The 26,810-nt window shown below is 47.9% G+C and overlaps 1 protein-coding gene across 1 annotated transcript in view; it reads left to right on the plus strand.

Annotated features, from left to right (window-relative positions):
• The window catches only part of PTPA (protein phosphatase 2 phosphatase activator), a 38,567-nt gene extending 20,436 nt beyond the window's left edge, over positions 1 to 18,131 (plus strand). The window contains exons 8-10 of the mRNA XM_024193005.1: positions 1,268 to 1,368; positions 8,614 to 8,721; positions 17,534 to 18,131. Coding sequence (XP_024048773.1) covers positions 1,268 to 1,368; positions 8,614 to 8,721; positions 17,534 to 17,608 — 284 coding nt within the window. The 3' untranslated portion in view covers positions 17,609 to 18,131. The remainder of the gene's footprint in view (positions 1 to 1,267; positions 1,369 to 8,613; positions 8,722 to 17,533) is intronic.
• Positions 18,132 to 26,810: the final 8,679 nt, after the last annotated feature.

Raw genomic sequence — 26,810 nt, forward strand, 5'->3', positions numbered from 1 at the left:
AGCAGAAGAGGAACAGGGTTGAGTGCAGGAGTAGACACAAGAGGCTCCAAGGCAGGCACAACAGAAAACCACCTTGTTACGTGGACAAACTTCCTGTTCCTATTCCTGGCTTAAATAGCGTAGTTGGACCTATCGGTGCAGCTGGGCCATCTTCCAATCAGAGCTCCTGTGGGTGGTGCCTTGGCTGGGGCTATCGCCCTAGTGGTGTCTCAGCCCACTTGGTTTCAGTAGCCATTGGGTGAAGGCCAGGATGTGGCAGCTGTCTGGGGACTCCCAGACCTGGGTTAAAGACCCAGGACATCACAACTAATCCTATTGACTTGGGCCTAGAGACAAAGTCAGTGAACCTAGTGCATCGCTTTCTTAGAGTTTAGGGTTAGAAATATGGCCTCTAGCAAGGAAGAATGATCTGAGCCTGACCATTAACATCCAGTAAATTCCACTTCAGTCTCTAGTAAAATAATGGAGCAAACTTTAAGAAGAGAGTATCTGTAAATATTTAGGGGATAAAAAGCTGTGACCAATGAAGTCATGGGTTTATAAGGACCAAATGTTACATTTTTGAATTTCAAAATCAGTGGGTGAAAGGAATGGAGTAGTTGTAATATAACTTGATTTTGGTAATGTGTGTCAGGAAATCTCGTAACTTATGTTGTCTTGGCTGGAAACCATACAGAATGGATGGAAAACTGGCTGCATGGGCATATACAAAAGCCAAAAAGAGGTCTGAGGGAATACTTTAGAAATCAATGTTTGCTCGTTTACCAGACAGATGTAGACAAACAGAGAAGAGCCTTGGAGGAGAGCAACCAACCTGGTTAACAGGCTGGTGAAAGATTAAAAGGACTGCATGTGTATGTAGCTTTGCCAGCTGAGGGCTATGGGCTCCTGAACCTACCAGTATTTTAATGGTACAAACATCAAGGAGGGGAGACAAATGACAGAGGGTGGCACAATGAAAGGATGAAATTAAGACAGGTCACACATCAGGAAACCTGTGAAAGTGTCTCCCAAGGGAAATGTGTGAAAGTCCCATCTATGGAGACATTTAAACTCCACTGGATAAAGCCCTATGCAATGTATGGTTGGTAGGAACCAATCCTTCACTGACCCATGTGGTAGGTGACCTAGTATGAAACTTCTGTCTCTAACTCACCGGAAGGTATTGAAGTGGATTGTGTCTATAATGAGGGGCTGGAGCAGGAAGAGACCAGGCGGTTTGACATTGGTTGGTATCTGAAGGACAGACATCTGAATTTTTTTTCAGAACACCCAAACCTGGAACCTCGGCACTTTGTTGACGAGAAGGTGGTGAATGAAAATCATAAGGACTACATGTTCCTGGAGTGCATCCTGTTCATTACAGAGGTGAGGGTGGGGATACTTACCCCATCGAGAGACTTCTCAGCTGCATTGGGTTCTCTTGCGATTGGATTATTGGGTGCCTGCTGTGGCTTTCTCCTCCTTTTGTATTTTGGTTCGTCTTTGTGGAACATGTGGCTGAGCCTTTGTACAAGCCCCTGACTCTCCTCTTGAATGAGTTCGGCAGGGATGTTGAGAGTGAATGTGATGAAGCTGCATGGGAGGTAGATATGGGTGATTTAGTGGGGTTTGCCAGGGGTGGTAAACAAAGCAGATAGATCGCCTTGGACACCTTTTTGGATAAGACAAGGGCATGTGATTTCAGAACACGTGTGCTAGAAATGGCTGGTGTTCCTTGTTCAGTCAGGTCCTTGTGCCTGATACTCCAAGCTATACCTCCCTCAGCAATAAGCCTCTTGGCAGGGCCCTAGTGCATCTGGGTCACCTGTGTGTGCCCCTAACCCACCACAGAGCCTGGGTTGCTCCAAATCTCAGCCTGGCCATTGATTCTCTGCGGTAAAAGATACTTATTAAATGTCCATTCTTGTGAGCTAGTGAGGGGAGATGTCCCTCGCTGGTAACGCGTCCAGAACCATGTCCTCATTAAAGTGTATCATGGAATCTTGGGATGGGGGAAATAATGCTGGCAAAAGGTTTGGCAAAGCCCCTCTATGGTAACATCCAGTGTATCTTCACTAGAGGGCACTGTTTCTAAACAATGGTGCTTACTGCCTCCTGTCTGCAGCCACATGGTGTGAGTGGCTTGTCTGACTAGGCTGAGAGAAGGTAGGTGAGGTAGTAGCTTTTATTGGACCAACTTCTCTTGGTAGAAAGGTACCAGCTTTTGAGCTTCACAGACCTCTTCTTCAGATCTGGGGAAGGTAACCAGAGTGTTAGACCTACTACTCCTGAGTGCATTCTGTGCCAAAAATTCTGCACACAAGTTTTTAAAATTCTGCAAGTTTTATTTGTCAATAAATAAATGCAGAGGCTCCAGCATGGCAGTGGGGAGCATAGGTCACTGGCTGCACAAAGGTGGGAGATCACCCTGCAGCCTCCCCACTCCCACCCTAGGACATGGACTCAGTGGTGAGGTTGTATCCAACCCTGACACAGCACAAGCCCTGGGCCTGCCCCAGAAACACTGTAGGGCCCTGCCCTTCTGCACCAGGCACACCAGGTGTGGGGCAGGCAGGTTCAACCAGGCAGGATCCAAGTGTGGAGGGGCTCAGTGTTGGGGGCATCCAGGTGTCGGGCGAGAGGATTCTGTGTGGGACAATCTGTGTGAAGGCAGCTCAGCGGGGGATTTAGGTGTGGGGGGAATCTGGATGCACAGAGGCTCGTTGCAGGAGTTCCAGGTGCAGGGGTAATGGGACTCTGCAGGGGATTCCAGGTGAAGGTGGTTGGGGCTCAGTGGAGGGGTCTGGGTGTGGGGATCTCGTCAGGGGGGTCTGGTGCTGGGGGAGTGGGGCTTGGTGGGGTGGAGGTCTGGGTGCAGCTAGTTGGGGATCAATGGTATGGGGGTCTGGATGAGGGGGCTCAGGGTGGGGCTTGTCAGGGTGGGGGTTTGAGTGCAAGGAGCTCAGTGGGGGGTGGTCTGGAGGCAAGGGTTCTGGGTGCAGGGTGCTCTAAATATAGGGTTTGAGGTTCAGTGGGGTGGGGTTGGGGTATGGAGGGCTAGGGGGGTTCAGGGCATATGGGGTGAGGCTTGGCAGGGGTGTCTGGGTATCGGAGGTCCAGATGCATGGGGTTTGGGCGGATGGAGGAGCAATTCCCCGTACAGTAACCCTTCCTCCCACAGCTGAGGAGTGATGGGGACAGGAAGCAGGGGAAGATGCTGAGCTTTTCTGCAGCTGGGGGAGGTTTCTGGAGGTGGGTCTGACACTCTTTGCAGGGAAGAGGAAGTCCCGTCCTCTCCTGCCTCCAGCCCAGCCGCTGATCCGGGCTTAGGGTAGGAGCCGCTGACTGGAGTGTCCCCAGCCCGGCACTGATTTATCTCTCTGCCAGCTGCTCTGGGTGCCCGAAACAATGTACCTGTGCAGCTATGGAGTGATTCAGCTTCCCTTTGCTTCCCTATCAGAGAGTCATTTTTCTGCGGGGAAGCAAAGAAATCTGCAGGGGACATGAATTCTGCACACGTGCAGTGGCGCAGAATTCCCCCAGGAGTAAGGACCTGCAGGAGAGCTCTATGAAGCTTGAAAGCTTGTATGTTCCACCAACAGAAGTTGGTCCAATAAAAGATATTACCTCACCTACTTTGTTTCTCTAATATCCTGGAACCAACATGACTACAATACTGCAAATAGTCTAGGCTGGACATGTATACGGTGCTCATTCCCATGAAGTCTCTGTGGGGAGAGCAAAGACTGTGCACTCTACTCCTGTTAGCAATCGCTTTTCTGGTAACCTGCTAGAAATAGAGGCTGACACAATTTTTATGCATGCAGTGCCACTCTTTTCTTGCTGTTCTATGCCTCTGTGCCCCCTTTTTCTCTATCTCCTCTTGCTAAATTAGTGATCAAACAGGCAGGTTCGCATGATATGAACCCACCCCACTATAATCAACAGTATAGTGAATTCTTAAAAGTGGCATATAGCTCCCTTTGAACCAAATCCCGAGAGGTGCTGGGCCCTTGGAACTCCCACTGATTCCAGGAGATGCTGCTGGTGCTTAGCATCTCTTGGGATTTAACCCTTGATTTGCAGTTTAAAAATTAACCTAATGGAAACCAAATATCATTGAGAACATGTGACTATATAATGCCAAAGGAAAAAAAAATTGTGTGTCTGGGGTGGATCTATTTGTGCTTCCTGCTCAGTGAAAGCTGAAGCCAAGATGCTGTAAGATTTATTGTTTACAGTGTTGTTGTAGCTGTGTTGGTCCTAGAATATTAGAGAGACAAGGTGAGTGAGGTAATATCTTTTATTGGACCAACTTCTGTTGGTGAAAGAGACAAGCTTTTGAGCTCATACAGAGGTCGTCTTCAGGTCCTCAAGAGCTCTGTGTAACCTTAAAAGTTTGTCTTTCTCCAGCAGAAGTTGGCCCAACATAAGATTTATTTTAATTTTGGGATGTGTAACTTGTTCCTGTATTGAGGATATATTACAAATACGCATTTCTGTGCACGGGTATAAAAAACTATAAGCAAAATGCAGATGACATTTGATAGGTTGAAGTGGATTTTTAAAACTTCTTCAGTCATTTTTTTTTCCCTTGCAAAAATTAGCTTTTTCTGGCTCTTGTTAAATAAAGAAATATTTGTCCCACAAATTTCATTGGAGCTGGTGGAATCTGGATTTTTAAAAGTACCATGTCTAGCTGCTATAGCGCCACCTAGTGGTACATAAAGCTGCTCTGGGTTCTTGTTGGGTGAGCAGATAAAGACTTGGGACAAGCTGAATTATAAAACATGGGATATTTTTAACCATCTTTTATCATAAATAGTGTTTCAAACAGATTTATCTTTTGAAATGTAATTGTTTCGTTTCATGGAGAAAGGTTGCTACTGCCACTAGGTGGAGCTATAGCAGCTTTTAATACCAGCTTTCTGTCCATTAAATCAACAAGATGAACAAACAACAAATATCAGGGCAAAATAACAGGGAAAAAGGTTTTAAAACTTACTTTAATGCTTTTTTTTTTTCTTCTAATCCCCTTGATTGAAAGCCTGCTTTCCCTTCATAACATTACATACACATATAGCCTAGACTGAGTGCATTTTATAGGTATCGGATCATTCCTTGCTTTTGAACCATTCAAAAAACAGCAACTACAGTGGTGGTTTTTTTTTTTTTTAAATACAGTATTTTCTTTGAGTTCTTTATTCCTTTACCTGTATGTGATGTTTCAGTAATATAGATACTGGATTACATTGTTTTTGTGTGTGTATTAAACCTCAAACTGTTAAAGTAACAGTAACACAATGTCTGATCTGAATCCACTAAAACTCTTCTTTAATGCTCCCTGTAATCTATATGAGTATTGCAGCAAATGTTACATAAGTTAACTAATTATAGGATGACTTTTAAAGATGGTTCCTAAATGGCTTTGGTCCCTACATAAGAGTTCCCTGTGTGTAAAGGGAAGTAGAGTGTTGTGTAGTGGTTAGAGCAGGGGACCAAGAGTCAGGAATCCTGGATTTCCTTCCCCCCACTCCCTCCAGCTCTGTGACCGAGGGCAAGTAATTTAAAATGATTGCAGGATCTTCTGCGCAGGGTCTGTTTCTTTGTATGTGTTCCTACAGTGCCTAGGACAAGGGAACTCTAAGTGCCGCTGCAATGTAAAGAGTATGAACTGAACAAATCTGTGCCTCAGTTTTCCTGTCTGTAAAATGGAATTAACACTGATGTGCTGGGTGGGAAAATGTGAGGCTTTATTCATGTATGTAACAGTGGGTGAAATGTGCCACAGCAACGTTGTATCACTACTACTGAATCAGGCCTGTAGGACTGGCTCGTTCTCTGGTTTTAACTTCCATGTTCAAACAGCAGTGTTTAAAAAGAGAATGGCAAAAAGCAAGTATCAGAACATCACCCCCACCTCTCCTCAACCAAAAAACCCTTCAGAAGAAATAATCTGCTGTTGCATAATTCCCCCCCCCATCACTGGTGAGCTGTGATATCTCTGGGTGCTTTGAATGGTGTTGTATGCAGTGTAGTTGTAGTTGTGTCAGTCCCAGGATATTAGAGGCAAGGGGTGGGGGGGAGGTAATCTCTTTTATTGGACCAGTTTCTGTTGGTGAGAGAGACAAGCTTTGGAGCCACACAGATCTGAAGAAGAGCTGTGTGTGGCTCCAAAGCTTGTCTCTCTCACCAACAGAAGTTGGTCCAATAAAAGAGATTACCTCACCCACCTTGTCTCTCCGATGCTGTTAGTTATCTGGTGCCTACAGTATGCAGAGCCCTCTGCAAGAGACAAAGATAAAGCTGGTCCCTTGTTAGATCTCCAGTATAATCTGTGGGACTGCGGTGTGTATATACAGGGGAAAAGCACAAGCATTGTGTGTGTGCTGAACTGTGCAGAGGGCTGAAGCCTGAACAAAACAGGGCTGTGTTCCTTTAAGAGCCAAGGGCAGGCAATGAAGAATTTCAGTTTCAATCTGGCTTCTAAATTTGGAGGTTTGGGAAGGGAGGGCTCAGGTTTCAGCTGGAAGGGAAGGAACTGACAGGAAGGCACTGCACAGAGCCGTCCCCCCCTCCCCCTCCAGTTACTGACAGAGGAACCATTTACAAAAGGCTGATTCTCTTGGGAACAGAGAGGCAGGAACGCAGCGTCTGTGAGTAATTTCCTGCTCAATATGGCTGCTCTGACTCACTACATTCCCCTGGGGTCACTGCGGGACTGCAGCGCTCTTGCTGTCTCTCTCGCTCTCTCCAGCTCGCTCGTTTTCTCTCTCTTCTCCCTTTGTGGCAAAAATGAGCTAATTTTTTTTTCTCCTTCTCTGCCCTCCCTCCCCAGTTCGAAACAATAGCAAAGTCTTCTGCTGGAGCGGACACGGGTTAGGAAGGCCGCGGTCACAGATGCGTCAGGTGCTCCAGGCGCCCAAATCCTGTATGGCTTGAACGTGGGTCTGGCCATCGTAACCGGCTTTTTCAGAGCTTCCCATCTGCCTTAACTCTTTCTGGCCAGGAGCAAAGCCAAAGGGGTTGATCAGGGCTGTGCCAATCTGAACGAAGGAGGGACTGGAGAACAGAATGAAGCTTGTGGCTGAAATGCATGCAGCAGAATCTTCCATAAAGGGAGAGAGGCTTTTAAAAACTGCCTTGCAGTGCATCCCGAGCACATGAGACTTGGGGCATGTCAGCTGGACTGTGCCAAACCTCGTCAGTATAACCCCCTGACGTGCACCATCTTCTCAGTCACCCACTGGTCATGATGGGATGCCAAATCTTTGTGCTTAATAACGCACCAGCTCCATTTAATTTTGTGTGTGTTTCATCTTGTATCTGCAAGGAAAACATGTGCGCGCACACAGAAAACGAAGGGGAGCAGGAACGGTTTAGTGGCTCATCAGTCATTCCCCAGCTCAGAAGAACTGCAAAGAGGAAGCAGAAATTCATCTGTGTTCTCATCGCAGCTGTTCAGAGCAGACAGAACTACAGAACCGTTACCCACAATGCTTCAGCCCTGAGGTCAATGGAGTCTAAATGTTGTCCTCGTAGTGATTTTTTTTTTTCTTCCTCTTCTTCCTTGTAAATTGCTGCCACTTTGCCTCTGCAGAAGGGCAGCAGTTTCTCACAAATGGATTGATCAGCTTTTTTACAGCAGGCAGCTTCAAAAGCATAAACACTTTTCCCCGCTGGCGGGGGGGGGGGGGGGGGAGGTTAGTTACTGAAGACCCAGGGTGCTCCTATCATGATAGTCAAAAAGACTCTTATTTCCCCATGATCCTTTTTAGCCTGAGCTTTGGCCTTGTGGTTTATGAAGTCATGAGAATTTCGCTCAGTCAGATTGGCTGCATGATTTTTTTTCTCCCTAAGGGTCTGTTTAGTTGGTGGAGAGTGGCAAACAATAGGATAATCTAGAGGCAGCTGTCCCTGAGTTTAGCTCCCCCCTAACCCCACCCCCCAAAATCTATTTCTGGAAAGAAGCTAGCATCAGTGATTCAACACTATAGTTAAAAAAAATAAATTAAATCCATTGCCCGTTTGCTGCGTCTACTGTAAGGTGGAGCCTTGCGGCTTCACCAGCAACGTGAAATGCAGGAACTTTAAAGAACTGCTAGACCCCCTGTAGCCCATCTCTGCTCATGGCAGGTGCAGGGTTTGGATCCGAGCGCAAGAGCTGCTGCCAACCTGCATTGCCCTCTGTATTCACGGTTGGCGGTGGTGGTGGCTGCTGCTGGTTGTTGATCTGAATGGAGAATGAGTCATTTTCTTGGAAAGCCCAGCAGCAGTGTTGCATGGGGAGGTTTCTGGGTAGAATGGGAGCAGCGCTGAGCTGGACTGTTTGTTCTTTAATGAATTCATACAAGGAGAAGGAAAAAATGTGATTAGACTAGAATGTGGGGCAGAAAATGCTTAACACTTTCAGGGTGTGGGGGGCTGGGATACCCCCCTCCTTGGGTGGTAGTGCTGCTGCAGGAGGGCATGTGGAAGGAAGGAGGGGAGGGCGCGGTGACATGGATGGTGCTTGGGTCACACAGCCCAGCAGGAATGTTTGTTGAAGTGAGTGTGACTGTGAGTCACTGGGCTGGTGCACAAACTTCCCTGTTGGCTCGGCTCCCTTAGCTCTCTTCCTCTGTGTTTTAGATGAAGACTGGCCCTTTCGCTGAACACTCCAACCAGCTGTGGAACATCAGCGCTGTACCTTCCTGGTCCAAAGTGAACCAAGGTCTCGTCCGCATGTACAAGGCAGAGGTGAGTGAAGGGGAAGGAGAGATGAGTGTGGTCTCACCTGATCCGGCATGCAACTCCTGCCTTGCAGGTCACAGCAACCTTTCAGATTAGCTCTTCTGCTAGTGCATCACTTCCTACACAGCACCTCCTTCAAGCTGGGTGCAGGGCACCTCAGAGCTCCTACAGAGCCAGCAATCATCCACTGACTTTTTGCTCCAAGAGGCTAAGGCTTGCGTACAGCACCACCCTCCTACGCTGCTTCCCATAGCACCCCCTGGTGGGAGAGTCTGGATCTAGAGCCTGTGGCAAGCTCCTCCCATACATACTGTACACTGATACATATAACATCTCTTCTGAGAGGCTGGGGCCTGGAGTACCTCTGAGCTTCCCCCAAAGCTAACACACTCACCTCAGTCTTTAGATGATGTTTGCCTTTGTTCATCTCTCTCTTTTTCTCTCGTGCTAATTCTAGGTGTCCAGATTAAGAGCTGTTGCTTGAAGCAAATGTACTGCTGATCCATACACTGGAATTGCCCAAACTGAACTAGATCAGTTGCCCACCCCCCGTGTGGGGACTCCTGAACCAATCTGAGTGTCTGCTCTTGATTGCAGCTTGCCCACATTGTCAGACACCAAATCAGTTAAATCAGTGCAGGTTTGGTGTGTAGACAAGGCCACAGCCGCAGCCTGCCTTCCCCTCAGCCCTGTTGCTCCACTGTGCGGTCAGCCCATGAGACTTGCTCTGTAAACCTTGACCTGGGGGATTGGGCAGCTGTGGCTGTAACATCTCTCTCCTTCCCCCCACCTACATGTACACCTCTTGCGGCACTTAAGGAAGCTGGACAGGCACTTCCATCTATATTGCGCCTCCGGGGGAAGGACGGGGGAACTGTAGGCCGAAGGAACTGTTCTGCTGCTGGGGAAGCATATTGGCATGGCTCAGCGGCAGGGTTCTGGTCATGGGCCTGTGCAGGGTTAGAAGACCGCGGAATGCCATGAGCTAGTGCCCTTCCCTTCCTGTGTGGCACTCTGTACAGTGTAGCTGCCTGGCACTGGAGGCACCATCGCTCCCCAGGTGTAGGTTTTGAAGGGGTTAATATCCTCCTCAGTGCTCTCAGGTCCAAGGCAGGCCATGCCCCTATCACCAGGAGATAAGGCAGAGTCTTGACTAAGCAGCACCACTCAGTGCGAGTGCATGAAAGGGTTAACTGTGCCTATCCTCCTCCACTCTCCCCCTTCCCTTCTCCCCTCCCCCTTCCCTTCCTCTGAGCTTCACATCCTGTGTTTAGGTTCCAGCCCACATACCTCTCTAATCTGTGAGGCGTCACTCCCAGGGACTGTGCTGGCTCCTTCCGACTGCAGCTCAGCTTTCCTCTGAAGAGCTGGGATCGCCAGGCAGTGGGGTAATGCCCCCCCCCCACCGCTCCCCTGCTTCTCTGGCTCCTTCAGCTCAGCGGCTTTGTGCTGCCTCCTGTGTCTAAACCAGAGCTACAGCAAGTGCCAGTCCTGCTCCCGGGGCTGGGGCCTCTGCCCTGTAAGAAACCCGAGGCCAAATTCTCTGGGGTGACCCATCCGAGCCTGTGGTTACCATAGCAGAGGATTTGGCTCCAAGAGGACTATTAAAGCACACCGGGGTTCTCCAACCTACCAAGGTGTGAGAGTGACCTGCTTGCTGCTTACCCCTGACCGGGCCCTTGCCTTTGGGCTATTTTCCTATCATAAATATATGCAAACTGCTGTTCCAGTACTACTATTCCAGGCTAGTGCTCTGAGTGCAGGACTCAGTAAGCCTGGAACGCCTGCGTCCAATCCTGCCTCTGACACAGACTCCTCCTCTGGGCTACAGCAAATCTCTTCACCTCTTGGTTTCGCAGGACTGCCAAGGAACTGTCTGTGTCTGTGAAGCACTTTTTGAGACTGGGAAGTGGTCATGGTGTCTGGCCATTTCAAGGGGTGTGTGCTAAATGTATCCCCATCCCTGACATCCTTTGGGGGCCGTGACCAAGACACCAACGTTGTTAATACTAAATCATACATCTGTGTAGCGCCTTCCTTCCTTCCTTCCTACAGTTACTGACTGAAATGCAAACTACGCATAGGCACCTGGATACAATGCTAATGGGTGCTCTTGAAATGCCTAGAGAGATGCATCCACCTCTGGGGAGAAATGCAGAAGCTTTTAAACTGTGTGCGATATCATGATACAGTAGTTTAGGAAAGAAGTGGAAAAATGCAGAGTACAGTTGAAATTTGCAGGACTTATTTTGACAGGATGAACCTTTTGACAAGGACAATAGGGTTAATGCTCCTGTTAAAAAGTGCTGTTGGCTCCCCAGTAACCACAAGTGGCTAGGATCTCATCTTCTCCAAAAGCTTGGGCCCTCGCACCACACAGGGCGCTCTGAATGCCACGATGGGCCCTTCACTTGGTGTGGATACAAACTCACCAGCACCGTTTCCTGCTAGCTACTTTGGACGTCTCCCATTCAACTACTGATTCCAGCAGTTCCTGCTCCGTTTGTGAGATCAGACAGGAGCATAGCAGATGATGCCGGGCATTGCTTTTAGCCATAATGGTGTGGGTGTTTTTGGTTTTTTTATTTTTAGTTTTTTTTAGTATGGCTGAGCAAATTTTAGCCAAGAACTTCCAAAAGTGATGAGTAATTTTTTTAGTTTGGGTGTCCAACTGGAGGCACCTTGAGATAGCAGTGAGCCTCCACCCTTTGAAAATCAAGCCCCCTCAAGATGTCTCAAGTTGGGCACCTAAAATCACTCTTGAAAATCTTAGCCCTTACTGGTCCCTGAAGCAAGTTTATATTTCCTCCCAGCAGTACTGCATTTGCCAACCCTTCCTTCTGCCATCTCTACCTCTCTGTCTCTCTGTCTCTCTCTCCCTCTCTCCATGCTGCTAATGGTAGCAGACAATACTTAGGTAAAGGGAGCTCCTAATTGCTGGCTTGAATCTTCGTTCATCCCCCAGGCAGGCAGCTGCTGTTGACAGAGCTGGGGGGGATTTGCATTCTTGTTCTTTCTCACTTGTGAATGCTCACTCTTTCTCACTGCTCTCTCAGGCTGGCTAAGATCTGAGCAAGGCCACTGACTTTTTCTTCCCCCATGGCTTCTTGCTGTTGATTAGATTACATTAACTCAATCTTCAGTATGGAGGCACCAAGCCAGCAATGTTCCAGCTATTTAATGGCTTCTCAGGTATATGTCTGCTGTGATTGATGGTGAGAAGCATCCAATGTCATCCAAACACTGAAGTGCTGCCACATCATCCTAACAGGCAAGTGGAGCCAGCAAGAAAGAAGGGGAAGGGGTCATTCTTTACCAGTTGTCCTGGAGAAGATGGAAGTCCATCCACTCAAAACTATTTGATGCCACATAACAATATGGGGCAACTGTCAAGAATAAGATCTGGATCGTTTAGAAGGCAAACTGGTTGCGTCTTTCTCATCTTTGCACCTCTCTGACTCTTGAATGCAGCAAACCTAAAATAGGAATGATTCCCTTGCGAGTGGGATATGTTCTCTGGATCCAAGGATTCTGTGTACAAGGCCTGTGGATGGGCAGTGGGTTGCAAACAAAGTATCTTCTGCCTTTTTTAAATGGATGAAGTTTTTGGCTGGCAGTGAGAGGGACTTTTCTTATCCTCTTTTCCATCAAAGGACAGAGAATGGAGCATGGCTAAAGCAGCAGCTGTGGTGTGTTCTCCTGAGCCTACTCTGAATTTCCTGTCCTTTCCCTCTCAGCTGCAGTCAAATGGGGAATACTTTCCATCAGGACTAGTCTAGTCCCAATCCCATCTGCAAAGGCTGCAGGAGAGACACTAATCCTGCTTCTGCTGGAGGAGGAGAGATCTCTTTGCTGAACCGCTGGCCTCACTTTCCGGCAGGCTGGCTGGAGGAGGAGTCCCTGCCTCTTATGGAGCTCCTCAGTTTACCCTGCACATGTTTGAGGCCCAGGTGCTGTGCCAGAAGTAGCATGTAGTGGACTAAATACCCATGCTTTGCTTTAGTGGTGGAATCTGTTCAGCAGGAACCCAAACCAGCCAAGTTCTACAGCAGCACATCTCCTGTAGAACCTCTGGGGGCAGTGGAGATACTAGAAGCCACCTCAGCTCCACCCACCAGGGTCTTAAGGCTTCAGTTTGCTCTCTCCTTCCTCTGGGTCAGCTTCGCCTACATGTTCTCACAGCTTTCCAGCTCTGCTTCCCTGAAGGCTCCTCTCAGCATTTGCAGGGGCTTCCTCCAGGGTTACTATTTCCCCAGCAGGTATTCAGCCCTGCCGCATCCCACCTCCGGTCTCAGAACCTTTCCAACTTGTTTTGGTTTCTGTGCATTGTGAAGAAGTTGAATTCTGCTGGAAGCAGCCTGACCTCTGGCCCTTGCTGGAATTCCACAGGCCTGGGGGCCTTCTCAGAAATCCCACTGCTTCCCCGATGACGACAGCACCATGACAGCTGCCTGCCTCTGGCTGTAAACCCCGTCTGTGCTCCGCACTGGGGGAGGGTGAGCTGTCCTCCTTCTCCCAAGGAGCCATGCAAGTGCTTGCTGGTTTCCGGCATGCCAGCAATGGATCCTTCAGCTCGGTTAGTGGAGACAAAGGCCCACTCGCCCACGGAAGGGTGTGTTGTCACAGTGCCAGGCCCCCTCGCAGGTACTGACTCCTGCCTCTCTCTTAAATACAAAATCAAGACTGCTTTAAAAGAAGTGACTGCAGCAGAAGTGTTTGCCCCCTAGGCAGAAGGGCAGGGAGAACTGGGGCTCTCTGAGGAAGTTTCAGAAGATCTAGATGAACCTCTGGAAAAGGAGTCTGGATTTACATTCCCACATGATGGGATTGTTCCGGTTCTGCTGCAATGTGGTGAGCAGCATTCCTGACTCGTCATCCCAATCCTCCAGCGTAGACAAGGCCTGAGATGGCTGTGCCTGTGATGTGCCAGGGAAGTATGGCTGGGACAACGAGTGCATGGAGTGGCTGGTTCTCTTGCTTATCCTTATGGTTCAGCACATCGTCACAGGAGCGCTGCTTCTGCCAGCACTGTTTGGAGCGTTCACGTGACGTGTCTGCTGTCACCAGCCCATTCTGGGATTCCCGAAGGACCTATTCCGGAGTGCTTAGCTTCATTGCTGGGAATAGGCTCTTCTGGGAAACTTCCAAACACAAGGCACTGCGGAGTGCAAGGGAGTTAAGACAGGCTGCAGAACTCGTGACTTCCCATCCACGCTGGAAAGAAACAACGTCCAACTGCATCAGCTCAGCCTCACCTGAGCTAAAGATCGTGTCTCGGGTATTGCAGTCAGTTGGTGTGACTGCTGCTTGTCGAATGTTTCAGACAAACGTTCATCCTCAGGGCCTTCCACCCAATGATTGCTTTCAGTGCACCTTTACTTAGAGCCCAAGTGGAATACCCATCCAATGCAACAAGGCCTAAGCCCCGTGCAACCAGTGCTCAGATCGTCATGGCTTCCTCCTTTTAAAGGTAGTCAGAGCCTACACTAAAGGGTCGGTGAGACTGTGTTTTATTTTTTTATTTTTAATGCGTAAAAATACCCTCCTGCCTCTGACCAGTTTCCCACACTCAGTTCTCCATTGAACAAGACTTCAGGAGACAGATGCCTACTGGTGCTGAGAGGAGAGAGTAAAGCTCCCTCTTCTAACTGACCAGAGAACGACTGGTGCCATGGCATAAATCTCTTCCATTGAACTCCTGGTGGAGAGAGGATCACCTGCAGGGGGAACCCAAGCTAGGAATTTGCTCGGAGCTCCCTGTATGCAGACTGGGGAGCAGGGGGGATGTGGTAGTGTTCTTCTAAGGGCAATTCTACACCTAAACACTGGAGCTGCTCTGCTGTAGCGCGTCAGTGAAGATACTACCTATGCAGACAGTAGGGCTTCTCTCGTTGGGATAGGTAATCCACCTTCCCGAGAGGCAGCAACTAGAAGAATTCTTCTGTCGACTAGCCCTGTATGCTCAGGGTTAGGTCGCCTTAACTACGTTGCTCAGGAGTGTGGATTTTCCCCACCTGTGCATGACTTATTTAAGGCAACCTTGTAGACCAGGCCTTACTCTGCTCACTCTTTTTAAGGTTTTATTCACAGCCATAATAGTGAGAGCTGGCTCTTTGGAATCTACAGCCTGGTCTACACGAGGAAATTAGGTCGGTATAACTACATAGCTCAGGGGTGTGAAAAGCAGACCCACTCCCTAGTGTAGACAGGGCTAGTCGATGGGAGAATTCTCCCATCAATCCAGCTGTTGCCTTTCCGGGAGGTGGAGTTACCTTGCCAAGGGGAGAACTCCTCCCGTCAGTGTAGGTAGTATCTTCACTGACACAGACAGGCCCTAACATTCTGGAGAGCAAGTTAGTAGCTTCAGGGAGGTGTTGACATGGTGTATTGGTTGTTTCCCTGCCCTGTCTGAATGCCAGTGCAAATGGCTTCCACTGGGTAACCAGGCTGGAGAAGATCATAGAATGACCAGCTTAACCCACACAGGCAGGGTCCCCAGGCCCTGCTGCCAAGACAAGATCCCAACTAAAAATAGCACCAGCAGCAGCTGCCACTGCAGAGTGAAGTGCTCGGTTCCAGTGCTGCAGGCGGATTGCTCCTTCTCTCTCTGTGGGCGCTCCTTTCTGCTGCTTCCTGGTCTGTCTGTGGTCTGTAGTGCGCTGGGTGCCTGCTGCATTGGGTGCTCACCTGGCATGCAGTCTGGTTCACATTCACCCCATGAGCATTGTCCTCACTTGTTGGCAGCGGGTGTTGGTGTGAGGCAATTGAGGGACCTATTCGCTGGGGCGGAGGGAGCTGGGTGTAGTCCTGCTGCCCTGTAAACTGTAGAACTCCCCAGGATATGATGGTGACACATCCCACTGTGCCGTAATGGAGTGAGCCCTTCGCAAGCCTGGGTTCCCTGTGCTGGAGCGGATACCCCTCTTTGTCCTGTTTGAAAATCTTTTCCATTTATTCTACTCCCTCTCTGCAGGGAATGGCCATTTTAGAATCTAAATGGTGCTGCCCATTTCTGTTGGCACCAGATCCTTGTGCCCTAGCAGAGGAGAATGCCCTCCAGCCCCGCTCTCTGTCCCAGTTCAGAGCACGATTGCTCCTTCAGCAGCTGTTGTTGCCATGCACTGTAGAGACGGATGCTCACGCAAATGTGAGTCTTGCATGCCCCTCTGGGCCGTGACAAGGATCCACTTCATACCCCTCCATAGGAAAGGCCAGGTGCTGAGAGACTGCTACAAAGGCCTTTCCTTTGATCCAGCTCGTTCCTCTTGACACTTGGCCTTGCCCATGGCAAAGTATCCAAAATGAATCCTTTTTTTTTAGTAGCGCACAGATTCACCCGCTCCCACTCTCGGCCATGCACCCTGCTTTGGATTAAACCCACTGGCTTTCCTTCTGTTCTCTTCAGGTGTGTGGAAGCAGGTCACGTTCCTCCGCTCCCATTGTGGCTGTGCATCTGTCTCATTCCCAAGCTCGCAGGAAGCAGTTGTGTGGCCTGAGGTGTGATGCCTGGCTGGAGAGCCCTACCTCACAGTTAGTTTGCTTTGCACACCCTTTTCCCTTCCAGGTGTTCTTCTTTCATTCCTCGGACTCTCTCTCTCCTCCTGCCTTCACTTGGGTTTGGCCTGACCACAGCCTGTTCCCTTGGAAAACGCCTCTTGCGAGGTGCACGGGTTGGTTGTATGCTCTGCGTTGGAGCCACCGTCCCTGCTTGTGCAACTGCAAACATGGGACCCTGACAGATGCTTGTGTTGGCTTTGTGGGAGTTCTTCTCTGCTCCTCCTTCTCTTTCAGGAACAGCAGGAAGGAGCAAGCACACTCCTTTATGTCCTGTCCCTGCATGTTCATTGGGGGAGTTGGTACTATACAGCTGGGTCTCAGAGGAGCAGCATCTCCTTCCCATGGCCGTCCCATTAGCAAGTGGCCTGAGTTACATCAGTGTTAACAGAAAAGGTCATATGCTAGAAAATACAGTTCCAGATGGTGCCCAGTGCGACTGAAACCTTATCCAGAGGGCCCAAAGATGAGGTGTCTAAAATGATTAGGGGCATGGAGAGCCCACTCTGGGAGAACAGAGTGAAAAGACTTGGGTGGTTAGGGGACTGATAAGAAGAGAACACAACAGAGGTATATAAAATAATGAATTGGATGGAGAAGGTCAGTCGATACGTCTGTCTCTCAAAATAAGGGTGCAGCCTGTGCAGTTGAAAGGCAACGGATCTAAAAGCAAAAAAAAGGAAATATGGTTTTGGACAATGTATAATTAACGTGGGAAACTCATTTCTGCAAAACATTTGAATCCAAGAGGCCAGAACTGCCGATCCCAGAGCTGAGGTGGCAAATCTCTTCCCCACGTAGATTTCTGTAACTCCCCGTGTGTTCTTTGCCCCTGGATCTTCGTTGTGGCAAGGTGGTGAACTTAAAGGTATTGATAGAGACATGGCTACTGAGGTAAATCGCACTCCTCTACTTCCACTGACACTCGGGGCCTGAATGTCCGAAGGGCTAAGCTCTCGAAGTCCAGCTGAGGACAAGGGGCATTATGGGCACTCAGAATCAAGGCTATGGTGTCTCTGGAATGAACTGAGGGAGAGAGTCATCAAGGTAGCTCTTCCTTCGCAGCCCCTCTGGATCTCAGAGCTGAGCTGCCCTGTGTTTGTTGCCCACATGGGTTCCTGAGCCCCAATCTCAGGCTGGAAGTGGGTTAACTCTGGGTTGTTTGTTCAAGTGGAAATGTGCTCTGGTTTTCTCTGCTTCTGGTGGGGGTGATCCCCTGCCTGCAGCACGCTGGTTTTACACCTCTCCTTCTCTGTTCCTGCAGTGCCTGGAGAAGTTTCCTGTGATCCAGCACTTTAAGTTTGGCAGCCTGCTTCCTATCCAGCCTGTCACATCTTAGAGACCATGGGAGGAGTCGATGCAGTGGAGACGACAGTGCGGCGCTCTTCCTCCTCCTCCTCCTTCCTTCCTCCTCCTCACCTCTCCAGCCCCACAGCCCATTCATCCCTTTGTATTTACAACTAGAGAAAGTTACAAAGCACTTAGCGACCTTGCATGAAAGAAGTGACCAAGAGCAGCTGCTCATGCAAGTGCTCCCCACACTGACTAGAAAGGGACAAAACCAGTGCGGGGCTTCTAGCCTCCAGTGCGTTCAGTCTTACACTGTTCGTGGCTCGAAGGGCTGCCGTATACTGAGCTGGGCGTGAGGGTGGCTTGAATGGGGTTTGGGTAGGGGATACGTCTAGTAGGGCTTTACAAGAAGACCTCTGCTCTTTATCCCCTGGAGGTAGGGGGTTGGGAAGGGGAGGAAGATATGTAGTGGAGGTGGGGCGGTTACAGTTTCACTGGAATCTTTTGCTGTCTTGTTTGAGGAACCCAAGGTGTGTAGACCAGGCCTTCGATTCCATTTAAAAAAAAAAAAAGCCATCTCTCGCTGTTATGGCTGTGAAGAAAACCTTAAAAAGAGGTTCTGGGGTGTGAACGTGCCTGGGTGTCAGGAGGCCCCAGTGTCTCTGCTGCTGCCTTTGCTTGCAAAGGGTGTTTTGCAAGGGGTAGAAGAAGTGGTTGGAAATCCCTGTGGGTCACATGAAGCCAGGGTGCTCTCTCTCCCCTAGCCTGCGTAAGAAAATTTTGTCTTTTTCTCCTCCAACCCCTATCCCTGGCAAACTTCCTTGAGTCTTCCTTTCACACCACCTTGTCCTCTCCAGGGTACCAGCTGGGAGCCCCACCCCTGCCAGCCTAGGTCCTAGAATGCTGAGCTGGCTTTGGAGCTGGAGATGGGCTCAGGGGAAGGCTTTGGACACCAGATGGTTGCATTTATGTGGGAATGGCTCTAGGAAGACACTGTTCTAGCAGAGCCTGAGCCAGTTACTTCCTCTCCTCGGTAGCTAACAGGCACAAACTCCACGTCAGGTACCCGTGCCCTCTCCATTAGTACTTTGGGCTCAGCTGAGGCTGGGCACGGCCCCCTTCTCTACACCCACCTTTTCCTGTGCGGTGTTTAGCAGCCACTAGAATGGGGGCAGCCTTAATGTCCTCACTGTAATTTATCATGGCTGCTTTTGCTTGATTAGAAGTTGTAGTGACAGCCCTATAATAAAGGGATTTTTCCCATTCAGTAGCACATCCCCACACACTGTAGACGTTACTGTAGGGAATGCAGCATAGGGCAGGTATATTGGCTTTAAATCTGTTATTTAACTGCTGGAAACAAAAGTCTTTCACCTCCCTCATTCCCTGCAACAGCTGCCACCCTACCGGGGCAAACTGTACAATTATTTTTACCAAAACCCCATTAAAGCACCAGACATGCTCTGTGTTTCCCAAGATGGGCAGGTTGTTTAGAAGGCTTACTCAGCGTGCTTAATTCATACAACGGTTCTAGACTCTCACTTCCAGTGGCTTAGACTTAGGGGCACCTCTGATTAAATGAGGGGCTTAGACATGCCTTTGGTAATTAGCAGTGCTAGAAAAGGAATGGCAGAAAACGGATGGGATGGATTTGCGGGTAAATCTTACATGTTCGCTTGGGTCTGACAAAGATTCTTTTTAAGTTCCTAGCTCGAGAGGGCAAGTTTACTCCCGGGGTATTAATAAACATTGGGTTGGAGTGTGGCAGGGGTTAGCACCAACTGTGTGTAGCAGGGCTAGCAGGGGCACTTTTTTGTTTGGCTTTCTTAGCGAGTGCAATACCAGTTTTTCTCCTGATGCTGTCATCTGCAGCCAGCCTGCCTAACCTTTTCCATCTGAGCCCCTTGATTGCTATTAAATGATTGGAAAAAGTTTATTTTGCTCATGGAATTGGGTTTTTCACAATTTTCTCTTTGGCTGCATCCCCTGGAATGAGCCTCTTCCTTCTCCAAAGCTTGTGCCCTGCTGCTGGGGGAAGAAGGGATGAGAAATGCATTTAAATTCAGGTGCAGTATCTGTTTCTTGGGCTAAAAAGGCAAACCCTGGCCACGCTGCAGCTGTCCTCTCTATCCCAGTGCTTGGGCCTGAGCTAGTGCAGCGTGGGACAATTGCAGATGAACCGAATCTGCTGGTTTTGTTTTTTTACGTAGTGGCTTTATCAACTTACATTTTAAATAAAATGTGAAAAATCCATCCCTGTTTTACTCCTAAATCATTAACAGGATATCTCTGTAGAGTTAAATTACAAATAAATCCACTGGAAAAGTGACTTAGGAAGACTTTAACCTGTCAGGACCCCTGAGCATTCTATATTCTGGTGCTGTAGTTAAAAGGATGCAGTTCAGGGACCAGAGCACAGTGTTCTAGACCGAGGAGGCCTGGGTCTCATCTTGCCCTTACTGCCTCATTGCATGACCTTCGGCAAGTCCTACCATGCAGTAAAACAGGTCTAATAATAGCTGCCTGGCAGACTGGGCATGACTTAGGCTGAGCTTTTCAAAGTTGTCTAGGAGATTTGGACACCACATTCCCTTTAATTTTAATGGGAATTAGGCTTCCCGTTCAAACTAAATGAAAGTCGAGACCTCAATGTCTGCAGAGCTGTCTCCGATCCTTGGTGAAAGATGCAATAAAAGTGCAAAATAGAGCACCCAAAGGGTACATTCCTTACATTGCATTAGGTTTTAGTGATGCCACCAACCTTTACTGGGGCCAGCCTGTAACTCTGGATGGGGGACATAAGGAGGAGCTAATATGGAATTATTTATTTATGGACCATCTAAGTCTGCACCCTCGTTCTGTTAAGGATTTGGAATCTTAAGCAGCTAGTGTTTGTGTGAATCCTATTGGTCCACCTTTAACTTGCCCTCAATAATCTGGCAATAGGCTGCTTCCATTCCTTGGTCATTACTGTGATCCCCGTCAGATCTCAACTGATGGCCTGTTTGGGTTTTGTCCCTTTCCCTGAGTGGTTCCACGTGCATGCATCACACTACCTGAAGCACCACCTGGCTTCCCCCAGGTCTGCAAAAGCAATACCTGAGCATCCCACCTCCCCATGTTCTCCGATATTGTGGTTTTAATTAAAAATCTGTGTGTTTTGCACCTGGTGATTGTGTTCGACTGTGTTGGAATGGGGTTAGCCATTTGGTGGCTCTGCTTCCAAAGCTAATGGCTGCAGCTCTGACTCTTCTTGGGTGCTTTCTATCCCGGTCATTGATCGCTCACACCAAAAATGAATGGCCCCTGTGCTTAAGGATACGTTTGTCTCATCCAGTTCAGTAGTCAGGCCTTCTCTGTTTGCATCATTATTGGATCTTTGTGTAAATTTACTACAAAACATACGCAACCAGCAAGGCCTGGAGGCCCACTCCCCTGCAGGCAAATACCTCATGGGGATTCCGAAACTCCCTTAAGTTGAGCCATTTCAATGGTCAGGTTCATTCTGAGGCAGGGTAAGAGCTGAACTGACGCCATCTCCCTTGTGAGCCTGGCCTGCTGTGGGGTTGTAAAACATGGCTTTATGGGCTGGTTCAAGAGAACAGCTTTGTCTAGCTGCAACCTGGAACCTGTGGCTGGATCTTCTCAACAAGATAAACTGAAGCTTGCAGAAGTTCTGAATAAACTCTAGTGGTACTGTCAATAGGTTATATCCTTCCCTTCTGTTTGGCCTGCCTGGCCTGGGTTTTCACGCTGCTCAGGGTGATAGTGTGTCACGGGAAAGGACGGGACAACTGAGTGTCAGCTGTCCCGTATAGCTACATGTTTTCTTTAAAGGTACTTGTATTTTCCTTAAACATCTCCCTGGGAGAATCAGCTGCATTATTGAAAAGAACAGATGCTCTGGGCTTCCCACCATCTTCCCCTCACACCCCGGCCAAAATTCTTGAACAAAAAAAAAAAAATTAGGTAGTCAGAATCTCTTAAACATCCATTTATCGAGGATTGGGGAATGTTTATATCAATTGCATTTAAACAGTATATTAATAAATCTCTTGCTAAAATCAGAACAAAGTCATTTCCACAAGCTTCCAGCTGTTGTTTATTGCAGTTGCACTCAAAATCCCTAATCAGGGTCAGGGCCTATTTGGGGTAGGTCGTGTACAAACACACAGGCAGACCTGGACTCTGCCCTGAAGAGTTTGCAGTAGGTGGCTCTGATTCAGCAATGCACTTATGTGCTTAAGTCCTTATATAAGGATGGACTTACGCACATGTTTCAATGTTTTGCTGAATCTGGGCCTATAAGCAAAGGAACTAGAAAAGGCCCTTGATTAGTTGGCATCTTTCTAGGATACCTAGGAAAAACATTAGAGCTCACTCCAAAATTCAAGGTATCCAATTAGGACAAAAGGTACGCTCTGTATTTGAATATGCAAATGATCCCTGAAAGAACCCTACTTGGTGCTAGTCATAGCAGCCAACTCCTTCGAAAAGTTGGGAAGTGATAAGGTTACAAATTTGGGCCCCAATCCTGCAAACGCTTGCATATCAATGGGACTAGTCACATGGATAAAGTTAAGAATGTGCATAAGTGGCTACAGTACCAGGGCCTTAATACGTCTACACTACAATAACAAACCCATGGACTTGGGCTTGCAGGGCTCAGCCTGGCTCAAGCCTGAGCCTGAATGTCTACACTGCAATTTTTAGCCCCACAGCCCAATCCCTGTGAACTAGAGTCATCTGACCTGGGCTAGCTGCGGGTCATTTATTGCAGTGTGGACGTATTAAGGTCCTGATCCTGCAATCACCACGAGGACAAAAGTAAAACCCTAGCTCTCAGCGGGCTTACGAACATAAGAGGGGCCATTCTGGGTCAGACCATCTTGCCCAGTATCCTCTCTCTGACAGTGGCCCATACCAGTAATATTCCATTCAATGGGAATACTACTACAGGAAGAGTGCTGAATACTGCTACTGAAAACAGACACATCTTCTACATTCCTAAGAGTCAAAGAATAAATGGACACAAATCGGACATCAGGAAGGGTAACATACAAAAGCCAGTAGGAGAACACTTCAATCTTCCTGGACATTCTATAACAGATTTAAAAGTAACCATACTTGAACAAGAAAACTTCAGAAACAGACTTCAAAGAGAAACTGCAAAACTAAAATTCATTTGCAAATTTAACACCATTAATTTGGGCTTGAATAGGGACTGGGAGTGGCTGGCTCACTACAAAACCAACTTTGCCTCTCCTGGAATTGACACCTCCTCATCAATTATTGGGAGTGGACTACATCCACCCTGATTGAATTGGCCGTGCCAACACTGGTTCTCCACTTGTGAGGTAACTCCCTTCTCTTAGTATAATAATGCCTGCATCTGTAATTTTCACTCCATGCATCTGAAGAAGTGGATTTTTTACTCATGAAAGCTTATGCCCAAATAAATCTGTTAGTCTTTAAGGTGCCACCAGACTCGTGTTTTTGTGGATACAGACTAATATGGCTACCCCCTGATACTGTAATGGCAAAGAACTTTATAGAATTCTCTAGTGTACTACCTATCGAAAAAATCCAGCAAGCCTTAAAACATTGGAATATATTCCTCAGATTGACACTGGCCAGGTATAAGACACTAAAAGGAACATTCTGCTGAGATCCCTCCTTTTATTTCAAGTGCATTCTGACAGTGTATATCTGAATTTTTTTTTAAGAAAGATCTGTTCATGTAGTACATAGCTTCTTTGAAAAAACACTCCCTGGTGGGCTAGAACTAAACTTCCCGAAAGGCTGTAACACAGATCATCAGCTCTATTAGATAGGCTGCAGTACGAACCTCTAGCACCAGAGTTTATTCCTTTCCAAATTACAGTAGAGGATTTGACTATATCTTGCTGATCCATCCACATTTTAATTTCCTCTGAACAGATACGTCTTGCAGGATGCTGGAAATCCCCAAACCCACTGGAGCTGCAAGACTGGCTGTTTCGGCCTGTAGTGCCAATAAAACGTTAATGTATACTAATAGCAAAGCAAAAAGGATTAGGGAGAAACCTCGGAAGCACCGACTTTTATAATGATCAGGACATCTATGTTGAATAAGAGTTTGGGAGCAAACTGTCAACTATTGCACTTTCATGTCAACACAGGAAAATAAACCTTTTAAAAAAAACCCAATCCCCTGCTAATTTTTACTCGGGGGGAGGAGGAAAGATGATTTCCTGGGGACAGGACCAACAATTTACCAGCATAGAGGAGGAAGCATTGTCTAGTGGTTAGGGTGCCTGGGACTCAGAAGACCCAGGTTCAAGCTCCTGCTCTCCCAAGGACTTTCTGTGGGACCTTGAGTATGTCTAGACTGCAGCGGGGAGTGAGCCTCCCAGACCAGGTAGACAGACGTGCAGTGATGGGGTTCATGCTCAAAATAGCTGGGTGGACGTTGTGGCACTGGCAGAGGCTCAGGTTTCACCACCTGCACTTGGACCCAAGGAGCAGGGTTGTGGGCTTGGCTGATGCAGCAGCGTCCCCACAGCTATTTTTAGTGCACTAGTGTGAGCCCAGCTAGCTCCAGGCTGTCTACCTGGGTTGGGAGGCTGGCTCCCAGCTGCAGTGTAGACGTACCCTCAGTGCCTCATCTGTAACATGGGGATAACAGCACTTCTCTACCTCACGGGGGGTTGTGAGGATAAATACATTAAATGGGGCTACATACATACCTAAGACACATCGCAGAAAACCCAGAAAGGTGGTGTGATAATATACTCATGCAAGTTTGGGTCTCCTGCCACTTGCTCTGCTCAGCTGTACCTGCTCACAAGTTCCATTCCCTCTTGTAAATTCAAATTTAACCCCAACTGAAGCCAACCTGGTAACCTTTCACTGGGTGCTGCAGACTAGTGATATCAACCATGCCAAGACTCCAAACTGGAGTTAGAGAAAAATGTATATTAACCCTCTCGCATTTCCAATCCTGTTTTTGTCATTCTTCATTTTTCGTCTTTGTTGCACATTTGGGTCATGCAGGATGGAAGGTTCCACTTTTAACCAGCTCCAGGACAATCCACTCACCAATGTTTGACATTATCAGTAAAAATATCAGAGATTGTCAAAACCAAGTCCCTTTAAAACAATCTCTATGAGAGATTCTAATCCAATCCCAGCTGGTGGGTGGCTCCATGGTTTACACAGAGTCCGTGGTGTGTGGCCAGGGGAGGGAGAATGCTGAGGGACACCAAATTGTTTGTTGTTTTAAAGCGAGTGTCCCAAAATCCAGGGATTTTCCAGTATCAGCAGAGCCAGAGTCACCGTATAACCGTATAATGCAGAGGTGCTGCATTCATCATCAGATGGTTGAGGTGCCAGATATAAACAGAATTTCCATGTAAAGGCTCCTTAAACAAGGTTAGGCTGAGTTAATCTAACCAGAGCTGAATTCCTGACCTTAATTTATATTGTCATTGAGCAGGAGGCGCTCTAATGGTGTAGGAGAGAGCGTTCGCCGTGGCTATTGTAGCCTTTTATTTTATGTAAAGTGAATTTTGTAATGTGGTATTAAACTACCGTGGGTTCGGCTCTGGTGGCTAGTTTCAAGCTTAACAGAGTGAAAGACACCTCTGCTACTTGCTTTACAGATATTGTCTCTAGGAACACATAAAGACCCAGGGTAGTGACCACACAGACATTCACAAGTACAAGGTCTAGACTGTTTTACAAGTTTTGTTAAAGTTATGATTACCCAAGCATATAGAAATGTTATACAGACCTATGCACAAGTTACAAGTATAGTTATACTCACATCCTTAACAACAGTGTTAGGGTCTGATAGGTCTCTCATGGCTTGATCATCGGTAAAAAAACAAGTCCAGTGGCACCTTAAAGACTAACAGATTTATTTGGGCATAAGCTTTCGTGGGTAAAAAACCTACTTCTTCAGATGCATGGAGACCATGGAGATGCATGGATGCATCAGTAGTGGGATGGTTCCTGCTGGAGTCTCCCATAGAGAGCTCAATTTCCCCGTTTTGGGCATCCCCTTTGTATAATGTGATTCTGTTTATACCTACATTCTGCGCATGTCCATAAAAGTGTCAACCCTCTTTTCTCTTATTGGTCTGTTCCCCTGGAAATTTAAGGCAGGAGTGGCCAATCTGAGCCTGAGAAGGAGCCAGAATTTACCAATGAACATTGCCAAAGAGCCACAGTAATACGTCAGCAGCCCCCTATCTGCTACCTCCCACCAGCCCCCAGCGCCTCCCGCTCACCGTCAGCCCCGCCAATCAGCGCCTCCCCCTCCCTTCCCACGCCTCCCGCCCGCCGCAATCAGCTGTTTTGCAGTGTGCAGGAGGCTCTGGTGGGGAGTGGGGAGGAGCGAGGGCATAGCAGACTCAGGGGAAGGGGCAGGAGCCTTGGGGGAAGGGGTGGGGTGGTGGCAGGACCTGGGGCAGAGCAGGGAGTTGAGCAGTGAGCACCCCACAGCACACTGGAAAGTTAGCATCTGTAGCTCCAGCCTCGGAGTCAGTGCCTATGCAAGAGCCGCATATTAACCTCTGAAGAGCCGCATGCAGCTCCGGAGCCACAGGTTGGCCACCCCGACTTAAGAGACCCCAATATTCTATAGGCTCTGTGTGTTCCCTTTATTCTCATTAGCATTGACGCACCACCTGTATTCCGTGGTTAAGACACATGTTGGAGACAGATGCACCTTTACAGTTTTTTATGATCTAATATTAATCTTCTGCATGGGTGCTGGAACAATTTGTCTAGTGGGGGTGCTGAGAGCCATTGAACCAAACTGTAAACCCTGGATATAATGGAAAGCACTTCAAGCCAGGGGGAGCTGCAGCACCCCCCGCACCTCTAGTTCCAGCACCTATGATCTTCTGGGTAATTTTTCACATTATTACCACTTGGTACCTCTTTTCCCATAATCCTAGGGCACTGGGTTATTTTCCGGTTACTTATGTCATCATTTCTTGTCTCCAAGGCCTTAAATAGCAAAGCTAAAGTCTTGCAGGCCTCAGCCTACAGGTTCTTGTGTTTCAGCTTGTCTTACTCATGTCTAATACTTGGTTCCTCTAAATACTGATCAATCTCATACTTTTATAATCCTACAAATTAACTCTAATTAACATATAATGAATATATATAATATAACATATTGGTTAATCATAACATCACACAATAAATGGATAATAAACTAAAATCATTGGCTACGCTATTGACTTCCTGGCTCATGGCCC

This window comes from Terrapene carolina, unplaced genomic scaffold (genome assembly GCF_002925995.2).
Source record: "Terrapene carolina triunguis isolate 2854851 unplaced genomic scaffold, T_m_triunguis-2.0 Scaffold238, whole genome shotgun sequence".
Lineage (NCBI taxonomy): Eukaryota > Metazoa > Chordata > Testudines > Emydidae > Terrapene > Terrapene triunguis.